Source organism: Rhipicephalus microplus, chromosome X (genome assembly GCF_043290135.1).
Source record: "Rhipicephalus microplus isolate Deutch F79 chromosome X, USDA_Rmic, whole genome shotgun sequence".
Lineage (NCBI taxonomy): Eukaryota > Metazoa > Arthropoda > Arachnida > Ixodida > Ixodidae > Rhipicephalus > Rhipicephalus microplus.
The window spans coordinates 92,281,804-92,307,225 of NC_134710.1; the positions used below are offsets into that span (position 1 = coordinate 92,281,804).

Genomic DNA, 25,422 nt, shown 5'->3' on the forward strand with positions numbered 1-25,422 from the left:
TGGAAAAAAAAAAAAAGTGCACCTATTATGCGAGTAAATATGATGTATTAATACACTTGTTTTTTCCAATAAATTTTAGTTGCGAGCAAGCGCCTATCATGTGTTTCTTATTCTTCATCGTCGTCTCGTGCGCGTTGTATAAACCAAAATGAACACATACCAACTCACTCAAGCTTCCATTCTTATGGACTCATGTAGTTCGATGAAGCTTCACATTTTCTGATTGTAACGAAAGAAATGACAACTTTCTACACTAGCTAAACTTGTGCAACCATCGTGGGTAAAAAAAAAAATTGTCCTAAATTGTTTAACATCCACATCCTTGGTTTTTATAGCACGAGTAAGCCTAGCAGAAGTAATGAATATATTGAAAGAAAGAAAGAATAAAAAAAACAAGAAATAAAGCATAATGGCAGAAGTAAGAATGACATGAAGACAGTATAAATTAAAGCTAGGACAAAACAGTTTCTATGCATATCAAGATGGCAAAATAAGTTACATAAGTACACTTACATGCATAAAGCTGTCCCGTGCATAGTTCGGCACTAGAGGTGCATATGGTATCCATTCATACTACCTCACCTACACTTTTTCAGGCAATGTGCTCAGTCCCATTCCTGCTCAAACCCATACATTGCTCTCTAACAGTTCATCACATTTGTACTTTTTGATATAGCTGCATGCACTAATGCTCGTACTCCTCATGTGCACTTCAACTTCCCTGCCCTTACAGCAAAACCTCTTTAATTCCAACTTGGGTATTTAGAAATCCCGATTAATTCAAAATATTTCTGCAATCCCGTATTTTGCAATGTAAGTTTGAACGGATTATTTGAAGTTGTGGTCAGTGCCAGTCCGGTTAATTCGAGAACTTTGGGTGCCTTGTGCCAGTTCCCGATCCCTATTTTGCCACTACTTCTTGGAAACAATGGCCCTTAAGAGCCACAAGGCGATTAAATGTAGTGATACTTATAATCGGCAGCTGAAGCAATCTAGCCTCGCTACTTCCAGTGCACACGCACAAAAAAAAAAAGCCAGTCTCGTGGTCAACCAAATGGTGTGCCTGTGGAAAACACAATTTGCTTCACTGCAACATAGTAATGACGCGCAAGCAGCACATTGTTTGTCTCTCGCAACATAAGTGCGTCATGATTTACCCATTCTTTCTGGGATTCTAAAGGAATTAATAAAAGACAGTTTGGCATAATTGGTGATGTAGGGATAATTGGTGATGTAGGGTATGCAAACCTCCAATTGCCGATTGCTCCAGCAATTTGTGCACTTGCACTGCTGGTGGAGTTCTTGCCTGCAACGGCTACTTGGAAAACCAAGTTCTAAAGCTTCAATGATCATGTTTTCCTGCCAAAACACATTGCCAACTTCATCACACTGGCCATCATTAAGTTCTTTATTTTATCATAAAGAATGGGCAAATGGTCGCATCATGACATGCTGACGCAGTGAGGTGCTGGTGACATACTGCCAACGTGTCACTGCTGTATTGCAGTGAAAATGTCTTGTTTTCCGCAGATGCGCATTTCAATTGATGAGAACAGTGTCCTCTTTTTTTTGTTGTTGTTGTTGCTCCCAGTGGCAGCCCCGAGGCCCGCCGTTCTCCCATGTTTGCGGCAAAATTAAGACCAGGTATTGTTGGAAAATATAATCCTTGGAGCTTCAAACTAGCCTGCAGAGCAAACAACCAGTCCTGATTACTTTTCCAAGTTCCTTGCATCCCACTTATTTGTACGTTCTGATAATTCGAAAACCCACTTAATTTGAAGATTTTTTGCGGCCCCAGTGATTTTTATATAGTGAGGTTTTACTGTACTACATTCACATTCATGCCTCAATTCTACTCACACTCGCCAACAGTCATCCATATTCCTGCTCACTTCTACTCGAGCTCACTGTCACTGACCTTCATTGATACATAGACCAACACTCATTTTCATACGTCTGCCCCCATCTAAACGGCATTCATTCTATTTGCTCTCACACCCAATCACACATTTTGTTGCTCATCATCCTTTATCTCACGCTATGAAAACGTAAAAATTGAGTGCTTGTGAGAGTGTGTACTCCAATGTGTTGTGGGCTGTCGAAGTTTTTTTTCAGGATCAGTTTCAATGCTAGCTTTACGCAAACTATCGGTTTGTTCTTTTTGGAATGTAAACAAGTGACAGCAAAAGGTTCTATAATTATTGTATAAATCAGTTATTCTCACTATGCGTTCGACATTAGAGCTATGTTGAAGTGATTGGAAAGCAATAAAGACAATTTAAAAGATATATTCCTGGAACCGGTTTGGCTAAGCAGCATTAATTAAGCTTCACTAGATCAAACCGAGTTATCTTATGCTTGCAGTATACATTTGCCCTCTCACACAGCCTTTGAAGCTTTCTGTAATGAGTGGTCAGATATTGGTGTTTACATCACAATCTGATGCTTGCAAATTGCAGCTGTATTCTATCATTTGTGAGACGTCGTTCCGAACAACGTACACACTTGGCACTTTCTGTAACCATGCTGCTGCTGGTTACCCACTGGTTAGCACAATGTGCACAGGCATCCCCTAAATTGACGCTTGGCTTTCTCAGGGGAAAATTTTCCTGAAAAGGACCACTGAAACGTGAAGGTTTTGCTGAAGCCTGTGGGCACAACAAAGTGCTAAAGGCCTCGCTCCTGCGGGGATGCTTTCTCATGCCGCATCCCAAAGCAGCTATCAGACAGGGCTGCACAAATATGTTGCCCTCGTTATTGCGCAGCTTTTAGGCTCAGATGTGCACTGTTTCCTACAAGATCATTTTTATATGTATTGTGATGTAAACTTACGTAAGGTTGAAATTTCTTGCTCTTTTCAGTCACAAACGCAGATATGCTGCAAAGCCTAAAGCATCTTTCAGCAGTATCTGAAAGTTGCTTAGGCTTCGCAGCATTGTCTGGAATAGGGATTTTGTAAAGTGGACAGAGTAATAACGTATTCTCACATGTGTTATGGTTCCTTACAGCCATTTCCGTCTACTTGTGGTGGGAGGAACTTTTCTTTGTCATGCAATCTTTACCAGATTTCAGCCATGTGTCCTGTTAAGCCAGATCTGAGGGAAATCTACAGAACTGGCATGTAAGCCCTCTAGGGTAATGGTACTAAGCAGCATCTAGACATCTTAAACTGTTCTTGCTGGCAAATTGTTAATGACACAATCAGAATTTAACGGCAAGGCCTGAGGCATTCAGCAGCGGAGAATATTCAAAGCAGTAGGCATCCTATGAAAACTGATCCGCCATTCTTCAACTGGATTTCGCACAACCGTAAGGGGTGTCTTCTCGCATAATCATGTCTCAAATCTCTCTGCGATGACGCATTTGGAGGTGGGGGGTCAGTATGGGCAGACCTACTTTTTTTTTCCTCCTCTCTAGATGGTGTTGCTTCAGACTTCTGAAGCTGTGTTGCATTGTCATGAGGAGCCCGATAATGGACCACAATGAATTAACTTCTTTTTTTTTTTTTTTATGACAACACATATGTATATGCTCTGACTATGTTTGGTCTAGACACCTTTTAATTAAGCCTACTAGTATTTTAAAAGGATGATACCACCATGAACTAGTGTATGAGTGAGGCTGTTGTGTATCATTAACACTTGCTCGCAAGCTGATAATTCAACAACCAAAATAGCATAAAGTGCTTGAACGACAGATGTGTGTAAGTTTGCCTGAAATTGTGAGAACGTATTGAATACAGCCATTCAATCCCAAAAGTTATTAGCATCTTGTAATTGTTCTGCCCATTTCTTCTAATGAAATTTTTCCATATTTCAAACTCCCTCATCCCTATCCCCAGTGTAGGGTAGCACACAGTTCGCTCCAGACTGGTTAACATCCCTGCCTTTCCTTTCTCTCCTGTTTCTTTCTTCTTTCTGTTGCCATCCTCTTCTTTTCCAGAGCATTTTTACGATTTATAAAGTATGATTTCATGAGAACTTTTGTGTGCAGCAATTTTCTTTGCTCGGTTTCACTGGTATAACATTCTTACCATGCTTTTCTTCACTGCCTGCTCTCATGGAAATAATAATTAGACGACTTAATAAATTGTGTATGCTTGCTTGCACATGCTTTCGGCATGTTGTGTTTTTCTCATTTGTCATTGTCACAAACGGTAGTGTATCTTCTCGATGAATTTGCAAAAACTTACGAATACACTGCCACATCTACTCGTTATCTGACAATTTCGCACTGTGCATTTTCACTTAAGTAATTTTTTTTAAGCAGCAGAAATGTTAAAACATAAGTATCTTCATGTGAAAGAAAGAAGAGATTATTGGTATCTTACTCTGTTTATTCAGCCCATTCACTGTACATATTACAGAACTGTGAAAACATTTTATGCTGGCTGTTTATTTGCTGTTCTTTTAAATTGTATGATTTAAGTTATGCTTAGCAGTGATAAGTATTTTGCTTTTCAAAGTAAAAGAAACCTTGTTTTGAACTGCAGTCATCTAATTTAGTACAGCTCTTTACACACGTCTGTAACAAAAAATCAAAGGCACAGATAATGCTACCACACTTTTTCTAGAGGCTGGAAGCCAAGTGCAAACAAATTTCTTGAGTTGATAAGTTTGAAATCACACACACACAAAAAGTGTAGTTTGAAAGAAGCCACAGTTTTGCCCCAAGGGCAAAGCCATGAATTCGATAGCAACAACGGAATGTAGCACTGAAAATAGCAAGCAGATTGAAATGTGCGGCACACTACTCCCGCACAAATGATGCACGAAAACAACACGCACAGGACGAGAGCCAAACACTTACAGCTCGATGCTTAATGCGCTGTTTAAACAAAAACGACGCGTGAGACATAATCACAAGTACAGATATGAGTGCGAACTAACAAGTGTCCCAGTTGTTACTTCGCTGTGTTTGAAAAGTGCGCTCTTTTCGCAAATGGGGCCTGTCCAATGAGGGAAAGGATCTTTGTGGTCTTGGCAACTAAACGCAATTGTTTTGATCAAAGCCGAAGGCATGCGATTCTCCCTCACCACAGGATAAGTGCGCGGATAAGGCCCCCTCCGCGGAGCAAAGCACGCGTGGGAGAAGAGCGCGCATCGTAACATTGCGATGAGCTGGGTGCTGACTTTTGCGCTGAGTGCGCTCATCGCGCCATCTCGCTGGTAATGCTGAAAACACGCTATGTCCCCCGTGGTAGATATAAATAGCTTGCCATTACAACGTTGAAGGAGGTTTTCCTTTGTGGCTCAGTGTCTAACGCCTCGTGCTAATGAACGGAAGGTTGGACGTTCGATTCCGTGCCCGGAGTTTTTTTCTGGATTATTTTTCTTTCTTGCATTTTCATATAAATAGATACGTATACATATACGGTGAGTTATGGCGACCCCGACGGCACAATCCAGCCGAGAGTGTCCATATAATTGCTATTGCAATAAAAACAACAAATAAACATTGTCTAGGAGTCTGCTGCACATTTAACAAAGTGTTTGTGCAATAAAAAAAATAGCACACTTATACAGATGTGCCTAGCCATATTTTTTGCACATTTCACTAAAGTGGATTTAAGAGCCAAGAACTGAACTTATGTTCACGGGTTACACAGGTTGTGAGACCCTTTGCTGAGCTGCAAAGCACCAAATACAGTACAGTGCCTTAACATCCGTGATGTCATTCTGAGGTCCAGCTCCGAGATTCGTCATTAAATTCAAAAACTGAACTCGGGCTATTTTCTGTATTCTATTAACAAGCATGGTACTGTAATATTAATGAAAACAGATTTCTAATGTTAATGAAATCTTAATGAAAACAGTATTTTTCTTAGCTGCCCATTCAATGAGGGTGGAAACTAACTTCTGTTAACTGTAAAATGTTCTTCTTTTACTGTTGCAAGTTAGTTGCAATACCTTAAATGTGATTCCTATGCTTTGAGCTGAAGTCAAAATTTACTTCTCTTTTATTGAGTTGAAGGTACATTTTAGTTGGGTGTAAGTGTTCGGTTTGTGAAATAAAATCTTGTGATTTCATGCGCAAGCATGAGTAGTCGCCTGGTGAGCAGGTGCATTTATATTGTGATATGAACTATATAACAAAATATGTGAGCAATCTTATTTTCAATTGAACAGCGCTGTTCACACGGCCGACTAATTTTCAAAACACATAGCTTGTAAAAGAACTCTTTCCTTCCAAGCTCGGCACATGGCCTTGAACTTGAAGTTATTACATAGGTGAAATAGTCTTCTACCTAATGCAATGCACACCTGAATATTTGGCAGCATTTACATTCAGCTTTTATTTTTAAGCGACTGTGACTCTAAATTGACTTGAGTAGTAGCGTACAGGACAATCTACGAAATTTGGTATGCCTGACTTTACCAAAGCTTGGTACATAACTATGAATCTTATGCATTGTCAATCACCATGCTGTGCATGCAGAGCATGGGGTTGGTGGGGGAGCTGCCTTTTTTTTATCACTATTTACTAAAATGCAGTGGGCCTTGCTCTTGCTTGACGCTGGTGCTTTGGGCTTGTTTAGTTGCACTGCAGCCTTCTGTCATTACTATTTGCCTGTTCTTTGAGCCATGTTTCTTTATCTTTTTACTTTCTTCTCTTCAGCAGCTTACTGGAAGCTGGTGGCAGAAGGTATGTGCCATAGTTTCAAACCTGCTCTGCTTGTGTTACGTATTGCCATGGGGTTCTCTTCTGCAGCCTATGCCTTTTTTCCTCTGCTGCACTTGCTTTCTACTCTGTGTGCACAAGACCTTCAAGATTGCATATGGTCATGAACAAAACTTAAGAATGAGAGAAAGATATGCACGTTACAGACAGATCCTTGCACTTGTGATTTACTTTGATTGCGAGTGGAGCTTCGTGTGTACTCCGCGCTTCACACAAAGGTGACTGCGTTGTGATACAAAGGGCCCCTCACCAGGTTCTAGCATTCGACAACAGGGCATAGGTGTTTTTATGGCTATTGTGTCTGCAAAGCATGAAATGTCTACTGAGGGCAATACCAATAAAAAAGAAAGGCTGCGCACACTTTCTTCTGAATGGGCAGCACTTTTAGAGAAAGTGAAATCCACAAAAATGCATGCTCTACATGACATGTGCTTCATCGAATGTCACTATAATGGTTGCAGATGATTTTATTCTTCACCCATTGCAAAGTGCACAATGTGACATTGGAAGTGCACTTTGGATAAAAATATAAAGAGAAGGAAAAAAAAACAGAAGGCAAGGCTCTTCAGCTGAGAATGAGGCCCTCCCTCGCCTCATGTGCTGAAGTGAAGGTGGGGAAAAAATGTGGCTTGTGGACACTACCTAAACCAAGTGAAGGGAGTATGTGCTGACAGTGTGCTATTTGAGGCATGGTATCAGGACAGTTCCATTCCTTGTAACTTCTGCAGCAAAGTGGTCTGAAAAATTGTTACTAAAATGCTCCTTGGGTTGGACCTTATAACATGCCGTGTGTAACCAAAGTGTGCAATGTGACCTGGTCATGGGCCCTTCAAGTAACTATTTCTTGTGTGGTGGTATTTCAGAAGACAAGAGAGCACATTATAAAATATAGGCATGAATAATTTCTAGACATTCTTCACGGACAGGCCTCTGCCTTTACACATACAGAATAGTGTCATGGGAAGTGCCACGAGTACTTTTTAAGGCAAAAGACTCAAATGACAATCTCTCTCTATGCAGGCCTTTTCTTTCTAGCTGCTATAAAGTTTTAAAAGTAAGGCAGTGTAAATCATGATAGTAGAACATCTACCACTGGAGTGTTCAGATTAAGAGCCTTCAAATAATGTGTACTATTCGTATTTGTGTGTATAATGAATAAGGTTACTTTATTTTTTAGTTGTTTATCTTAGCAAATTAATTCAAGCATTGTTAGATTATCTTGAAAGAAATCTAAAGAAATTGAGCTTGTGGATAGTGAAAGTGTGCATGTGACAAGGTTATAAAAAATTGGGTGGGAGGTTAACATTGAAAAATAGCAAATTTTAGTTCAGCAAAACACTACTTGAAATTGGCATTAGTTGATTAAGGTGAAAGCAAAAAGTTAATTTTGCAGTATGATATTTTATCAATAGGCAATTAGAAATACAGAGTTAAATGAAGTGAAAAAAAATGAAGGGGGAGGGAGAGAATTGAAAATAGTGAGACAACCCTTTAGTCTTGATAATACATGTGATCATCATAATATGCCGTAAAAGAAAAGCTGAAACGAAATTTGTGGGAAGGTACTTGTGCTAACGTTTCAAGCCCAAGGAAATTTCGGCTTTGCCAAAAGGCACTTAAGGGCACTGTAGGCTCACTGAAAGGAATAAGGTGCCTCTGCCATATTTTTGTCAGGTTATTCCTTGCACCCGTATGAGCCAGTTTGTAAAAATATTATTCTCAAGTTCTACCAATTCAATTTTATCCAAACTGTAAAGCCTCCACTCAGCTGTTCTGTTGAGGCTCTTGGTTTCTTACTTAGGTTGTTATATTTCAAGTAGCTGGATGTGTGATGTCTGTGTTGGCTCAAGAAGTGTGGCTTCATTTTTCTTGAAAAATTGAAACAAACATCAATGTTGGCACTGCCACATCTTTAACTTTAGCACAGGCACATGTTATAAGCTTTTTTATTGCAGTTTTATTCTTTGCTTACTTCAAAGTTTAAAAACTGACTATTGTCGAACTGTTGCACAAGTGTGAGTTCTAGAAAGAAGCGTGGAGGTAGTACTAAAAGGTGCTGCATTATGGTCACTTAATTTATATGAGATTTGCTTGTCAGCGAAAGGCCATCTATGCTTTGGTCTTCTGAATTTATTTTCAACATGCATCCTATGATGCTAATTTAGACGTGTTTCCTAATAGGTGGGTGGCTCTCCATACCACACAGTAACTGGCCCTTCAGACTCGGTCTTTGGTGGACTGTATATGGGTAATGTCTGCAGCCTTCTCTTATCTCTATTTTTTCTTATTACTTGAGCTAGTAAATTGTACTGCCACACAGGCAGCTGTCAGGCATTCTTTATTATCTAAAACTGTCCAGACCCATTGTCACAAAGCCAGCGAATTTCATTGCACAGCCTTTGTCGTCTGTGGCACTTACCAATTTTTTTGTTCAGGGCTTATTGCTATAAAATGATAACAGTGGTTATAAATAATTCTACTGCATGAATATTTATTTTTCTTTTTTTTCATCAAACATTTATGTTAGAACGAAACTGTACTGTGTATAAAAAGTTTGATAACATGTCGTCGTAGTAAGAGCAGTAACCAAGTGGAACTAATGAGAAACGCAAGAGTAGTGGGGCTAAACAGTGACCTTCAAGTAGCATACGCATCTGTTTTATAACAAATGAAAAGCTAATACGCTACAATGAAGTAGAAAGATTAAACTACTCATAAGTACATGCATACATGCTTGCAAGCCTACATTTTGATAAATCCATATTAGGGAAAAAAATTATAAATAGCCACCAGAGGAGAACTTCGATGCCAGTGCTAACAGGTGAAGGCAGTATTGCTCCTGGTTTTAAGGTGTGTGTGTTGGGTTACTATAGCAACAAGGTAGTGACAGCAACAAGGTAAAGCAGAGAACCATGTCAAGTCGTTCAAAGAACCGAGCAGGCAAGGTGCTACACTCCAACCTCATTATGACAAAATTGTATTTTACACGAAAATAGGTTCGTTATACTAGAAAATTTGTTATAAAGATTTATTCCTAACACTATATTTATTGTAGGACTATTATTTATTTAGTTCGTTATAACCAGTACTTCGTTATATCTGGGTTCGTTATATCGAGGTTTGAGTGTAATATCACTGGTACCATGCACACTCTGCTTTAGTGGCCTGTGTACCATGTTTTTTTTAAGCCACTTTGTCTGAAGTATTACTTTGCTACAGTAATGTTCGTATATGCAAATATATTTTTTCCAGAGTCACTAAAGCGGAATCGTTCAAACAGCTGGTCAGATTCCATAGATGACATTCGATTTATGGACAACAGCCCTGATCCACGTGAAGTAGAACGCGCCAATCACAGAATAAACTGCAAGTAAGCATCAAATGCACTCCTCGTTTTTATTATTGTGTTGTTTGCTGTCTCGTAGCTGTATTGGAATGCTGAATGCTTTAAAGCTGCAAGCGGCTTAAGTGCTTAAATCAAACTTATAACATTATATGCCTGCTCTTCTGTAGTGCAAAATGCTAGTATGTTTTGCCACTTGAAAGAACGCATGACCTATCATATGGGTATTTACACTAGTCACTTCTTAAAGGGAAAGCACTCTATATGTACTATTGTGCCAAATAGCTTAAAAATAAGAGAGGCCCAAATGGGTTCTTTCTGAACTGTATCTCTCATAGTTTCTTTAGCTTGCTTAGCTGGCTGTACTGCTGTTGTGCTATTCTTATGTACAGTTATATTGTGGTTATATAAATAGGACACTGTTAGAAGCATTGCACTATTGTTGTACAACTATTACAGTAGGTGGTAGTGACTTGCTGTACACTGAAATGAAGAGAATAATGCCATTTTGACATTGCAGTGTACTCAGTATTTTCATGATTGCCTTTGAGGGCTAATGTTCAAAAAGCTGACTTAGTGTGTTATGCAGGAGAACACAGAGAAAAATTTTAGTTATGCAGTAGGTACTCACTTATTTATTTTGTGTGGTCTGAGCCTGTTCATGATCCTTGTTTTAAAATTAGCAGTTATTACTGTGGCAATGATGGTTTATCAAAACGACTTAATTTGGGACAGCATGCATGCTGCTTTGTCTTGTTCTTCTGTAGGCTCCTTGATCCTAGCAAATCCGCACAGTATGACGAATTTAAGAAAAAGTATGCAGAGGTACTCTACAAATGGAAGCTTTATGAGCAAAGAGCTTGTGTTCTCAAGTGTCTCTCAACAAGCCCACCCAAGGTGAAAGCAGTCGGTGAGTCAAAATTTTTGGCACTGCAGCTAGTATTATGGTCTGCCGCTGATATTATACTTACACTGGTGTTTATTGTTTATGTGCAGACTTTGTTACAGTATGCCATTACTGCAAAAGTGATGTTCGCAGTGTTCAGTGTGACGAATGCAAAAAGCTTACTTTACACTGCATCGTCTGCCATCTTGCAGTACGTGGTAAGTTTGTATCTTTTATTTTTATAGGTATGGATTGCATTGAGGATCTGTAAATACTATACAATTTTAGATGTAAATAGAATGCATTTTGTTATATACTATTTTGTGTTGCTATATGTCAGGCTTTTATTATTTCACATGAGTGAAAATGTTACAATTGTTAGATGTGGCATCCAGTGATTGCTGTGTGTTACAAAGACTCATGAAATAGGCAGCCATGGATATGAATAATTTATAAAGCTCTATATCAGCAACGAAATTTGGAAATGAAAATGCTTCACAGACATTAACATGACTATATGTTCTAGTTCAAGCAATGTATGAGTATCATGTCTTATTCTATCAAATGCTGTTAAGGCATATCCAAAAACGAAATGGGCCAGCTTTATTGGTGCATAAAATTTGTGCAACATTTCTTTCATTGAAACTTTCTCAGCAGCCTGCAGTTTTGTAATAATGTTGGCACAAAGTTTTTACGTTTTCAAAATTTCCATTGCATTTCATTGAATGAATAACCATTTCAAACCGAGTGCTTCTACTGTGATTCTAGCAATTATTTGGTGGACACTGGGAAAAAGAGAATGCTCGTAATCAAAGTTTTTATTGTATGAGGTCTGTTAAAAAAGTATTTTACTTTTGGTGGAAAAAAAATACTGGCATAATTGTAGCGTTGGAAAACTAATCCCCCAAAAAGTCCCCTTGGGTCCCCACATGCTTCTTCCAGTGGAGCTGCCATTGTTGAAGGCATTCTGAGGAGGCCTTTTTCGGAATAGCGTTTAGTTCAGGTGTTGTTGCAGCCATAATGTCCTCTGTTGTCTGAAATCGCTCTCCTTTCAATGTCCTCTTGAGTTTAAGAAACAGCCAGAAGTCACAAGGGGCCATATCAGGAGAGTAAGGAGCCTGTTGAACTACAGGAGCCTGACTGGCCAAAAAAGTCTGAACCAAGTGTGAAGAATGTGCAGGAGCATTGTTGTGATGGATGTGCTAGTTACCTATTGACCACAACTCGGATCTCTTGTGCCGCACAGCATCATGTAGGTGACTGAACACATCCCAGTAGTATTCTTTGGTGATTGTTTGACTCTGTGGTTCGTACTCGTGGTGTACCACACCGCGGGAGTCAAAGAAAGCACTCAGCATCACTTCAACCTTGCTGCGCACTTGGTGGGCCTTTTTTGGTCTTTTGTGACGTGGAATGCTTCTACTGTGATGACTAAGATTCGGTATCCGGGTCGTACCCGTACACACAGGACTCGTCGCCAATGATAATGGTGTTCATGAAGTTAGGGTCACTGTTTGTGAAATCCAGCTCTCCTGTGAGACTTCAACACAATGTTACTTTTGCTCCACTGTGAGCAGTTTCGGCACAAATTTCGCTGCAACTCTCTTCATGGCCAAATCTTCGGTCATAATGAGATGTGCAGAGAAAGTGCTGATGCTTACCTCTTTTGCGATTTGCCGGGTAGTCGCACGACAGTCCCGCATCACCCCAGCCTTCACTTCGTCAATGACCTGGTAATTTCGGCATGTTGATGGCCGACCAAAGCGTGGCTCGCTCTCCACCGATGTGCCACCGTCTTTGAACCGGTTGTACCACTCCTTAACTCTTTTGTTATTGTGCGAAAATGTTTATTTTTCATATGTCTTGGAAAAATTGTTATTGCTAGTCTGAAAAATAGTCCAGCAAGCAGTGCAGCATACCAAATTTTCCACAATGAAATGCTCTTTCCAAAAAATATATGTTGTTAAGCAATAAAAATATTTTGGAATGAATCAAAATGTGAAGACTGAAATTATAGGTTGCCAGCTGGTAAACAGTGCTATAAAAAGACTATATACGAAAAAAATACCCAAAGAAAATTCAGAATATACTTTTTGAAGGTAAATCACCCAAGAACAATATATGTGAAGAAGAAGATGTGCCTGCAGCGAGCAGCATCGCCAACACCCGGCTCGCTCAGCTCATGCTTCGGTTCGTTGCTGTGCCGATCGCTGGACGGTTCTTCACGCTGTCTCGTCGCTGTCTTTAACGGCTAATAAACCTCCTCACATTTGGTGGAAGGTGCTGTTAATCCCCGTTGCTACACCCTGGAGCTGCGAAGCCGCACGCTACCACCTGTCATGACTGCCAACGCCACTACATCGACGCCTTCGCTCCAGTTCAACTGCCCTGGCCATCCTAGGCTACGGGAGCCGAAGGTCTTCAGCGGTGCGGATGGGACCGACGTCGAAGACTGGCTCGAGCACTACGAACTGGTGAGCGCCAACAATAAGTGGGATGAAGCCAACAAGCTGGGCCACGTGATATTTTATCTCACTGGCGTCGCCGAATTGTGGTTTAATAACCACAAACACAACATCCCCACATGGAGCGTCTTCAAGACGTCATGTGCTGAAGTGTTCGGTCGGCCGGCTGTCCGCAAGCAGAGGGCAGAACAGCGCTTGCGCGTCCGCTCTCAGCATACTGGCGAGACCTTTACCAGCTATATTGAGGACGTCGTCGACCTTTGTTGACGTGTGAATGACACCATGCCCGAATCTGACAAGGTCAAAAACATCCTGAAGGGCATCGACGACGGCGCATTTCAAATGCTCTTGGCAAGGAATCCAAGCACAGTTTCTGAAGTCGTCAGCTTGTGTCAGAGCTACAACGAGTTGAAGAAGCAACGCACTCTGACTAGGCAGCCTCAGCCTGGTGGTGAGTCGCTGTCCAGTTTCGACTCCATGCCCGACAATTCACCATTGCTTCAGCAAGTCCGAGCCTTCGTCCGTGAGGAAGTCGCCTGCCAACTTTCCCTAGTGCCCTTTACTCACGAGACCACCACCCGTCTACCTGCCCCGCTTCGCACTGCTATATGGAAGAGGTTGCACAAGCTGTTCCTTTTGCGCACTACGAGCCACCTCTAGCTAGCCGTGGTCACTGCCCGGGTGTCGCGCAGCCGGTAGGCGCTCCTGTCGCCTATCCGCCAGCCGTTCAGCCTGTGGCCGCGCCCCTAACCTATGCAACGCAGCCTGTGGCTCCTCCTCTCGCCTTTTCGCAAGAGATGCAGCCCGTAGCCGCACCGCTCACATATGCAGACGCTGTACGTAGGCTCCCGCAACCACCCTACACCACGCGCTCACAGCCCGCACACCCGGCTGCTTATACTGCACCTTAGGCGGCAGCACCAGTCGCCAATCCCTGGAGGACGCCCGATAACCGACCGATTTGCTACGCTTGCTTCACTCGCGGACACGTTGCTCGCTACTGCCGCCGTCGACCTCAGACGTTCGGCAACTATGCCCGGTCGTCGCATCCCGGCAGCCAACCCTTCGTCCAATACGGGCCGGTCTCGCCACCTCGCTATGCGCCTACTGACCACCTTGACTTCCAGCCGCAACGCGTACCCTCTCTTTGTCGGGGATCGCCCTCCTCTATGCGTCGCCGGCCCGGACCCTCCGACCAGGAAAACTAAGCAACGCAGTTCAAGAGGCAAGAACTGCGCCGTTTTCGAACTGTCTAAGCCCTCGCTCCTCTCCTGCTAACGTGGTCGCAGTAACTGTTGAAGGTTATTGTACTTTCGCCCTTGTGGACACTGGCGCCGCTGTTTCTGTTATTGCCGCTAATCTCTGCCGTTTATTACGCAAAGTAACGACACCGCTTTCGGGACTGTCGGTTCACACCGCAAGCGCACAGCAAGTAACGCCTCTCGCAGCCTGCATTGCAAGAGTCTCCATCGAAGGCATTCTTTACATCGTGGAGTTTATTGTTCTTCCTGTCTGTTCTCATGACGTCATCCTCGGGTGGGACTTCCTATCCCGCCATAATGCCGTCATAGACTGCGCACGCGCAGAAGTTGAGTTTTCACCCTTGTGTGATGTCCCATTACTGGACGCTCCTCATCAGTCGCCGAAGTTGCTCGTTCATGAAGATACCGATATTCCGCCTGGAAATTTCGCCCTTGTTCCCGTTTCATGCAACGCCTACACTGACGCTACAGTTCTTTTTATGCCTTCCGATATCTTCAAATGTCGTCGAGCTTTGCCGCTGCCTTTCGCAACAATTGACCTTGCCGCCAGAAGAAGCAACATGTTCGTAAGCAATCCGCTTTCCACACCTGTCACATTGCTTGCGGGGGAATGTCTCGGCCGCGTGCAGGATCTCGACCCATCGTTTTTGTTTGATGTCCCGGACGACTACTGCGACCACGCAAAAGCACTGTCGGCACTCGGGGAGTCGTCCAATGATACGTTTTCCAGCGCCATCGCCGACACTCTCACTCCCACCGAACATGCCGACCTGCTGGATCTTCTGCATGAGTTCAGGAGTTCGTTCGATGTGTCGCAACCTCCACTGGGCTGCACATCACAAGTCAAACATCATGTTGACACCGGCCTACACCAGCCACTGCGTCAAAGACCATACCGTGTCTCCGCTGAAGAGCGCCGCGTCATCAGCGATCAAGTCGAAGATATGCTTCGTAGAGACGTCATTCGACCATGTCACAGTCCCTGGGCGTCTCCCGTCGTCCTGGTGCGTAAGAAAGACGGATCTGTCCGATTTTGCGTGGACTATCGTCGTTTGAATAAGATAACCCGCAAGGACGTCTATCCTTTGCCGCGCATTGATGACGCCATTGACACCCTTCACGGAGCGGAATTTTTCTCGTCGCTAGATTTGCGCTCTGGCTACTGGCAGGTCCCAATGGCAGAAGCCGATCGCTAAAAAACGGCATTTATTACACCAGACGGACTACATGAATTTAACGTCATGCCCTTTGGGTTTTGTAACGCGCCTGCCACGTTTGAACGTCTTATGGATAATACTCTACGTGGCCTCAAATGGAATATGTGCCTCTGTTACATCGACGATGTCGTGGTTTTCTCCCATGACTTTCCTACGCACCTCCTTCGCCTCAGGCACGTTTTGAGTTGTCTGACCAACGCTGGTCTGCAGCTTAACCTGAAAAAATGCCGCTTTGCTGCACGCGAGCTCGTAATCCTAGGCCACATCGTGTCCAAGCACGGCGTATTACCAGACCCAGCAAAACTTCGAGCAGTCGCAGAATTTTCCAAGCCGACGACCATGAAAGAACTTCGCAGTTTTGTAGGCCTATGCTCCTATTTCCGGCGCTTTGTTCGCAATTTTGCATCTATCATGTCACCGTTAACCCAGCTTCTTCGCGGTGACGTGAACTTCACCTCCTGGTCACCTGCATGTGACGTTACCTTCACCACTCTGCGCCGTCTGCTCACCTCCCCACCTATTCTTCGCCACTTCGATCCGACGGCTCCTACCGAAGTGCACACCGACGCCAGTAGTATCGAGCTAGGCGCTGTTCTCGCTCAACGAAAGCCCGACTATTCAGAATACGTTGTAGCCTACGCTAGCCGCACTCGGACGAAAGCCGAAACTAATTACAGCGTGACAGAAAGAGTGTTTGGCTCTGGTGTGGGCGCTTGGAAAATTCCGGCCATACTTATACGGCCGCCCGTTCGATCTAGTAACTGATCCCCACGCGCTTTGCTGGCTCTCCACTTTGAAAGACCCTTCTGGCCGCCTTGCGCGATGGGCACTCCGCATCCAGGAGTACGACATTCGCGTCGTATACCGCTGCGGACGCAAACACTCTGACGCTGATGCCCTGTCCCGCTCACCTTTACCACCAGATCAGACGTGCGGAAACACTTGCCTCCAGACCTTGTCATCGCTAAATCTCGACTCCATTGCCACCGAACAACGTCGTGACCCGTGGATCGCCTCTCTTATCGAATATTTATCCTGCACGCCCAACCTTCCAGTATCTCGATCCCTCCGACGTCAAGCTTTCCATTTCGCCATCCGCGATCAACTTCTTCATCGACGCAACTACGCTCCCGATGGCCGCCGGTGGTTGCTGGTCATTCCACGCACTTTACGATCGCAAGTATGCGCTTCCCTTCACGACAATCCGTAATGTGGCCACGCCGGAGTGTTCAAAATATATAAACGCCTTCGCCATCGCTATTACTGGCGCGGCATGTACAATTTTGTACGTAAATTCGTGCAGTGCTGTCCTGACTGCCAGCGACGTAAATCAACATTGCCACGTGCGACTGGTGCATTGCAGCCACTTCCATGCCCTGCCAAGCCATTTGATCGCGTCGGCGTTTACCTCTACAGTCCCCTTCCATTGACACCAGATGGTAATCGGTGGATTATAGTGGCGGTTGACCACCTGACACGCTACGCCGAAACAGCCACTTTGCCAAGCGCTACAGCTCAGCATGTCGCCTCTTTCATTTTGCAACGCTTTATCCTACAACATGGTGCACTTCGAGAGCTCCTTAGTGACAGAGGCCGTGCTTTCCTTTCCGAGGTCGTCGAAACTCTGCTTTCGGAATGCCACGTCATTCATCGGAAAACGACAGCATACCACCCGCAGACTAACGGACTAATGGAACGGTTCAACCGCACGCTAGGTGATATGCTCTCAATGTACATGGCATCTGATCATAGCAACTGGGACCGTGTTCTCCCATACGTCACGTTCGCATATAACACCGCAATACAAACCACCACGGGATTCTCACCTTTCTTTCTTCTTTACGGACGTGAGCCTTCCCATACAATTGATACCCTACTTCTTTACCGTCCTGATGCTTCCGAGTGTCCACCTATCTCCGATGCTGCTAGACAAGCAGAACAGTGCCGCTAGCTCGCCCGTGCGTTCACCTCGGAAGAGCAACAACGCCAGAAAGAATTCCGTAGCACCTCTCTTTCGGATCCCAGCTATGCCCCAGGGTCTCTTGTGTGGCTTGCCATCCCATACCAAACACCGGGACTCTCCTCGAAACTTGTCCCCCGGTACGAGGGGCCTTACACCGTTTTGGAGAAAATCTCTCCGGTTAATTTTCTAATTGAACCAGTTTCCCGATCGGACGACATGCGCCGGCGTGCACGTGACATCGTCCATGTTTCCCGACTGAAACCGTACCATGAGCCTTTGCCTGAAACTTCTTAAGTCGCCAGGATGGCTCCTTTTTCAGCGGGGGCGATTGTGAAAAAAAAAGATGTGCCTGCAGCGAGCAGCATCGCCAACGCCCGGCTCGCTCGGCTCGTGCTTCGGTTCGTTGCTGTGCCGATCGCTGGACGGTTCTTCACGCTGTCTCGTCGCTGTCTTTAACGGCTAATAAACCTCCTCACATATAAAAATAATAAATTTAGTAGAAATTGTTTCTATACACATAGACATAAAAAAATTGGCCCCGTATCTGCATTTAATCTGCAAATATCGTCGAAAAACGATAGTCTTGTGTGTGGAGAGAGTGAACAAAACATTTATTTGATGTTCTGCTCAAGAAAATCGGTGAATGGTATTCTGGAGGCGCTGCGTTAGGGTGCCTCGAGCGCCCCGCCGCGGTGGTCTAGTGCCTAAGGTACTCGGCTACTGACCCGCAGGTTGTGAGATCGAATCCCGGCTGCGGCGGCTGCATTTCCGATGGAGGCGGAAACGTTGTAGGCCCGTGTGCTCAGATTTGGGTGCACGTTAAAGAACCCCAGGTGGTCGAAATTTCCGGGGCCCTCCACTACGGTCTCTCGTAATCATATGGTGATTTTGGGACGTTAAACCCCACATATCAATCAATCAGAGTGCCTCGAACGTGCAGCGGAGGCGAATGAGCACATCAAGTCACGTCACACGTAAGACATGACCGCCATCTGGCAGTTTTTTTCAAAAATAAAGCGCGTGGCTCTGAGATGGGTGTGCACGCCCGTCTCAGAGGTGATAAAGTGTAGAACGCAAGGCGACGGGTAGGTGCCAACACCGTCTCGTTTTAGCAAAGCGTTGGAAACACTCGCCTTTCCATGCAAGCATTGGATGGTCAGCGCAGCGTGATAAGCACTACGGTCCTTAAAATTACTTATGTATGCCTTTTCTAGTAAAAGGCGCACATACAGAATATATACATGTTGTTATGGTGCCCCAGACACGCGCAATAATTGCACAAGTATGAACGCTGAGTCTTGAGCAACATAGGTGGGAGCTGCGGATGGGGTCGGTCGATTGGATGGTCAGCGCTGCGTGATAAGCACTACGGTCCTTAAAATTACTTATGTATGCCTTTTCTAGTAAAAGGCGCACATGCAGAATATATACATGTTGTTATGGTGCCCCAGACACGCGCAATAATTGCACAAGTATGAACGCTGAATCTTGAGCAACATAGGTGGGAGCTGCGGATGGGGTCGGTCGTTTCTAATACCCGATGCTGTTAAGAGTGTACAAACAGACAAATGTACACACAGACAGACCAAAATTTTTGTGTCGAAGGTCCCCAAGAAAGACTATCGTCTTTTCAAAAATCGGAACCGTTGTTCTGTTTCATGGGTACTCCCATGCGGTGAAGCATTCCTTGGTATTTTTGTGAGACACAAGTGAACTGGTACAATTTTCTCAGTAATATTTTTTTGCGATAGAAGCCTGTAGGTGTTCCACTTCAGATGGATGCCTATGATGTGAATAATCCCTCTATAAATCAGATGTCCAACTAACTTCGCTATTTCGTCTACCATCACCTTTGTCCTTGAGCCACTTCACTCCAAATAGGTTGGCATTTTAATAAATGCATCCAAGCATATTAATTTGCATTTTTGGGCATCGTATTAAAAAGAACAATATTGCATGCAGTTCAAAAATGCCTTGCGCCGCTCTGTAGTCAGGGCCAAGATGTGCTCCGATGGCCTTCTTGTAGTGAGGAAAAAAGCTCTGCAGCTAGCACCAGCAGACTGCATCCCAGCGACGTAGGGACCTCGCACGTAACCAGAGTAGCTGTAACATTATGCACAAAGGTCAGCACCTGACTTGCCATGGAAGAGAAAACTTGATTCCATAAACAAAGCAAACCCATGAATAGCTGCGGATGTTTCAGGTTGACGGAAAACTTCGTCGCCATAAAACTTGAAGCTGAGGTGCTGTCATCCTTGGACTTTAAACTCGTCCTCACTCAATTCAGGTGCAGTTGCAAGATAGTTTCGAGCGGCACATGTCTTTTGCAGTGCAGGTGTGCACCAATGCGCGCGTGACAAAGCCGCTATAGGAGCGACTAGTGCCTCTAAATGCGGCCCTGTGTCTAACATAATGATACAAACGAAATCAAAGCTGCTGGAAACTGTCTGAGAAAGCCACCTCCACACTTTATACATGCGGTGTACCTTCAGAAATATATTTTTGTAGAATAAATTTCCCCTTACTTTTAGCAACAGCTCTCTATTGAAAAAATTTCTGGCAATTATTACTCTAAAACACTGTCAGATGGCAAAGCTGACACCTTTAATTGATATTTGACTTGCTAAGGCTCTTTTGATTACAGGACTTTGATCTTACTGTAGCATAACTACGAAGGGCATGCACTTCTGTCAAGTTCACCAGTCACGTGCATTTTCTCAACAACACACGCACATAGGTTCGCACGCAGGTTTGTTTGTATACGCGAAAAAAGAATGTTCGACATCCGCTGAAGTTAGTGGAGCATAGTTGTAGTCTGGCACTTCCGATGCTCTTATTGCATCTGTAACCTTCGAATCTATACCGCTCAGAACTCTAGGCACTTGTTTCAGCTCATAAAATTCAGGATTTAAGCTTCGAATTGACCAATTTCCATCATTGGGAATGGTGGCGAATTCCTGAATCTAAAATTAGCCCAACACTTCGAGTCAGAATAGTGCCCGAACTTTCAAGTTCATCTATGCCTTCTGCCAAGAAAGTAAAATGAGCACACAAATATGCCTGGTCAGATTAAAGTATGTCTTGGTGTAGAACACTCTGGGCTCTCCTGACTGCGATGCTCTCCTCTGTGGCAAAGTTGTTAATAACAGCCTTAACAAAAAGGAAGTGTTTGTTGTAGTTGTGCACTGCCTTCAGTCATGTTCCCCAGCGGGTAACAACGATGTCTGGTGGAAGAGGCACATCCGCGAACTGCTCTTTAAAGGCACAGACATGTGAAAGCGCCTTAAGGAACAGTGCCCTGCCTGTAGCTATTAGTTCGTTAACAGAACTGAATGACTCGTTAACAGAACTGAACGATGAATCCCATGGGCAAGATAAATGACAATAATTCTGGATTAAAGACACTGAGAAGTGGAGCAGCCTTGTGCACATAAGCTGTTGCGTGTGTGTAGAGTCGCAGTACTCGGTCGTGATGGGATCCAGAGGATTACGGTACTCTCGAGGACGAGTTCAACAAGTAGGCGATGGTATTACCAGAAGTTTTTTCTAGTTGTTTCAAGCACACAAAAACAAATTGATTTCAGTTTTTTTATAAAAATTTGAAACTATTAAATATCCAAGGTCCAAATATCCACTTGTTATCTCGTCCACTGAAATTCATATGCACGGTTTACTGAGTTCTCGTGTGATTTCTGTTAATGTGTCCACGTACATTGGCCGCAGGTACTGCTTGCAGAGAGTGGGGTCTTACGGTATATTACGTTTACGGTACTTTTGCAAAAAAATCTTGAATGTCTTGTTCTCTATCTTCACCCAATGAACGTTAGCAGCGGCCAATGCTTTGCATAAGTCTGCCCAGAATTCACTTTTCTTTATTTCAGCAAAAGTTTCAGACAAGAATGACTGCCTTGATGATGAAGATTGGTTGTGGAGAACCTTGGCTTGATGCAACATTGTTTTTTGTGTGTGTGTGTGTGTGCTGCTCCAGCTGGCATTTTTTTTTTTTTTTTTCGGATGGTACCTGCGAGGAAAATAGCGCAAATTGCACTAGGAAGGCGTGTTGGGATTCGTAGAACTTCTTTAGTGGACTTGCGCTGGTACTTTTTTCTTGCGGCTGTTGGCAAATGATGAAGTTAGCACGAGCTCAAGCGTGCGTATTAAAATCAAAATGCTTACACCTGTGTCCGACTGAGAATGTGCTGAACATTGTTCACAGGTACAGATATAAATATAGCAAAACAATAAATGTGAGTGCCCATATAATTACCACAAAATTCATGTTATTTGCACAGGTTCAAGGGTTATTCAAATTGGTGGTTGCGTAACGAATGTTGGGAGCTTTATGCCCCTGCATGTTTTAGAGTGGACGTCCAACGCAAAATATTGGCGACCTTTCTAATGTCTTCTAGCCTGCTTTCCATGTGTTTGGCAAAATAATGTTTCACCATCAGCGGTGTAGCACTGCAATCAACTAGTATATTGTTCTTGTTCACCTTCTCTTGTGGCTCATACTCACTGTGGGGGATCAATAAATAATTGAGTGGTCGTATAAAATCTTATTCAATTTTAGAGCAATGGAGGTTATAAAATTGCCTGAAATGGTCACTCTTTGGCATCTTATTAGCCATTATTCGGCAGACTTGTCACAGCTGCCGTTATCAAGAACATAAATTCCATTGGAACTGACGTGTACGCTGGAGGCTGCAGCACTAGATTAGCATAGCTTTGGGTCGCTAGAGTACACTCTAGCCTTTTTAAATCGCCGTGCTGCACTGCTCTCGAACCAAGCGATCGAGTTCTTTTAGGTGGGCGTGCTAGTGCTAGGCTGGCGTCGCTTCGCCTCGCTGTGGTAGACTATAGCTCTGCTCACAAACGTGTTTGTTGTCCGACGTTACCGGTGCGTTGGTGAGCATTGTATACGTCGGAGTGTGTCAGCCGAGTCCGGTTACACGTAGGTTGTGGCAGTGCATCGAACTATGGTCTGTTTTCGTCGATGTGACGCAGCGTCTGCGCTCGTCTACCCTACATCGCACTATAATGGCGCCTCAACAGTAGTAAAAATGTGAACAAAAAGGAAAGATAACTAGCACGCTATGCGCGTGTTGTAGTTAATATTGCCGCACTTAGTGCTTCTCGTTTTTTTCCATACTCCATACGAACAGGTCACTTAAGCAAAACATGTACTTGACAAAGGTGAAAAGGAATTTTTAGGTGCTGATAAGCTGAAATAGGCACGAACCCCAAAATAGGCACTTATAGGCACAATAAATGTTTGATTAAAACATTTCTCTTCCCATAGTTTATGCTTATATGTTAACTAGGCTCGAAACGGACTGCAGGAAAAAATAGGCATTTTGCCAAAAGTTATCATCTCTAGTCATCACTGAAAGTGGTCTTGATCTTCAGAATGGTTTCCACTTGGCTGTTGCCCAGTTCCTGGCAAAGTTTGATGCAGTACAGTAGCGCTGCTCCAGTCGCTCTGCCATTTTTTTTACGAGAGTGCTGTGCACTACCTTACTCAAACACTTCGTCCCAGTGACTGACGCTATTGGCAGGCGGGAAAAAATTCATGCATGCGCACGAAGGTTCAAGGTCGGCCGATGCAAGTGCACTTGTTTAAAGTCCATTAAGTGCTCACAAAAAAAAGTAAGGTCGAATATTTTTTTAACAGACCTTGTATACAAGGTAAAGGGGCATCCTTGGGGTTTTCGGATCTTCCTCTCTATACTCAAAATGCTACACAGGCTTGAATGCATTTCTTTCTATCAGAGCAACCTTCTCAAAGGTCTTTTACTACATTTGGTGTATTTTTGCACCATAATGCCAAATTTTATACTGATGCTATGCTTCATCTTATTAGCGATCTTGATGGCTTGAGATTGTTGTGCAAAGAGTGCAGAGTAAAATCCTGCTTGATCATAAAGCAGTCTGGCTCCTTCTGGAGGTCTGCCGAGTCCTTCTGAGTGAACAGAACAAGTCCAGTCGTGCTCAATCCTCTCCAGCTTTTGCTTAACTTATCACAAAAGCTTTTCAAACTAACCTTGTACCATGAACATGTACCATATTTCTGCTTGCAATCCCTATGTTTGCACAGGTGAAACTACAAAGAAAAATGTTATCATTCATTTATTTCATACCAGACAGGCATCTGTCCAAAGTTTGTTTTCACTTATTAAAGACTTTTTTTGGTCTTTTTCTTTTAAAAAAAATTCAGATTTGAATTTTCTGCTGCATGCCTGGCATTTTTTTTTAAAGCATGGATGGCTTTACTCATTTCTTTTTTTCATGTTCCTTAAAAGCTATAAACAGTATGAAAATGTACAACGCACATATTTTTGTCTGTCTTAGGATGATACTCTTTGAAGTTGAAACAAGGGAAGGCACTGTAAAAAATTGCTTTGCTGACTTGTGTACTTGTTTAAATCAATGGACTGTGTATCTGTTCTGGCAGCGCCGCCTCTATTTTCGCCAATGCCAACCAGATGCATCCGATCCAGCTGTTCACCATCCTCTCCTGTAGCCCTTTCCTACACTCGCCCATTACCTAGCCTTCACGTGTGCTTTGCATTCATGGGGAAGAGTACTTTTAGGTGGCACCACGTGACGGAAATCAGAAGTAACTTGTTGTTCAATTGCGTACAGATCCATGGGGTGTTCTCTTGCATCCCTACTATTCACTGTGTTGGCGGTCACACTGGCTTTTTAAAAGACAAGATATTTTGAGATAGCGTGTCTACGTTCCTGGCGCTACCAGGGCAACCAATGGAGCCGCGTCACTGCGACACTGGTGCATGCGCTGCCTTTAAGAGGTGACACACGAGCTCTTTGAGACCGCGGCTGTGGCATTGCTTTGAGCCATAAAGAAGGTGCACGAAAGAACAAATTTGACAGATGCTTGATATTGGAGAGGGAAAGTGCATCTATCACATCTCCGTGAAAAAGCGCTCAGACTCATGTGTGATGCAAGCAGCCGCACCCTTTATGTGCCGTCGCTTCACGACCACCCTCTGAATTAAGGCGGATCGACGGCTCGCATCGAGCATCAAGCGTGAATTTAAGAAAATAAAGTAGCTGTTGGTTCTGTAGTCTCTAGAAATGCAATACGACCTGTTCAGCTTTAAAGTATTCCATGTCACTGCATGGATTAATGCATGATGAAAGGACTATTAACTCTTTCGTTACCACGCCTATTCAAATCGATCACCAGTGATCGATGCTTTGAATCATTGATTTTAGCATGCTAAACTAGTTTCTCATGCAACCATCACTTTCTAGTAGTTAGTCCAGCCACTCAACTTTCAAAATCAATTTGAATTTGCCCGTTTGGGCAACATGGTGTTTTAACAGACCTTTGCACGAACCAATGTGCGTGTATTGTTGGAAAAGTGCACTAGATTGACAAACTTGACAAAAATGTGCACCACTCGAGATTATACTGCAGAAACATCGAAGTTATGTTATGAAGGGAACCTTTGCAAGCCTAATATCGAATTAAAGTGTCAGCTTCGCAATTTGATAATGCTTAGCAGTAATAATTGCCAAAAATTTATGCCAGCTATTCGCTAGACCGCTGTTGCTAAGAGATAGGGAAAAATTTATTCTACA

The 25,422-nt window shown here is 43.5% G+C and overlaps 1 protein-coding gene across 4 annotated transcripts in view; it reads left to right on the forward strand.

Annotated features, from left to right (window-relative positions):
- Wdr59 (WD repeat domain 59) overlaps nucleotides 1–25,422 on the forward strand; it is an 86,335-nt gene that overhangs the window by 57,590 nt on the left and 3,323 nt on the right. The window contains exons 21-25 of one of the 4 annotated variants that reach the window (XM_037427403.2): nucleotides 6,622–6,645; nucleotides 8,863–8,929; nucleotides 9,934–10,051; nucleotides 10,792–10,934; nucleotides 11,021–11,128. In XM_037427403.2, the coding sequence (XP_037283300.2) occupies nucleotides 6,622–6,645; nucleotides 8,863–8,929; nucleotides 9,934–10,051; nucleotides 10,792–10,934; nucleotides 11,021–11,128 (460 nt within the window). Of the gene's footprint in view, nucleotides 1–6,618; nucleotides 6,646–8,862; nucleotides 8,930–9,933; nucleotides 10,052–10,791; nucleotides 10,935–11,020; nucleotides 11,129–25,422 lie in introns of those variants that run through there. The other 3 variants (XM_037427402.2, XM_037427404.2, XR_012886898.1) reach the window with 3 other exon arrangements.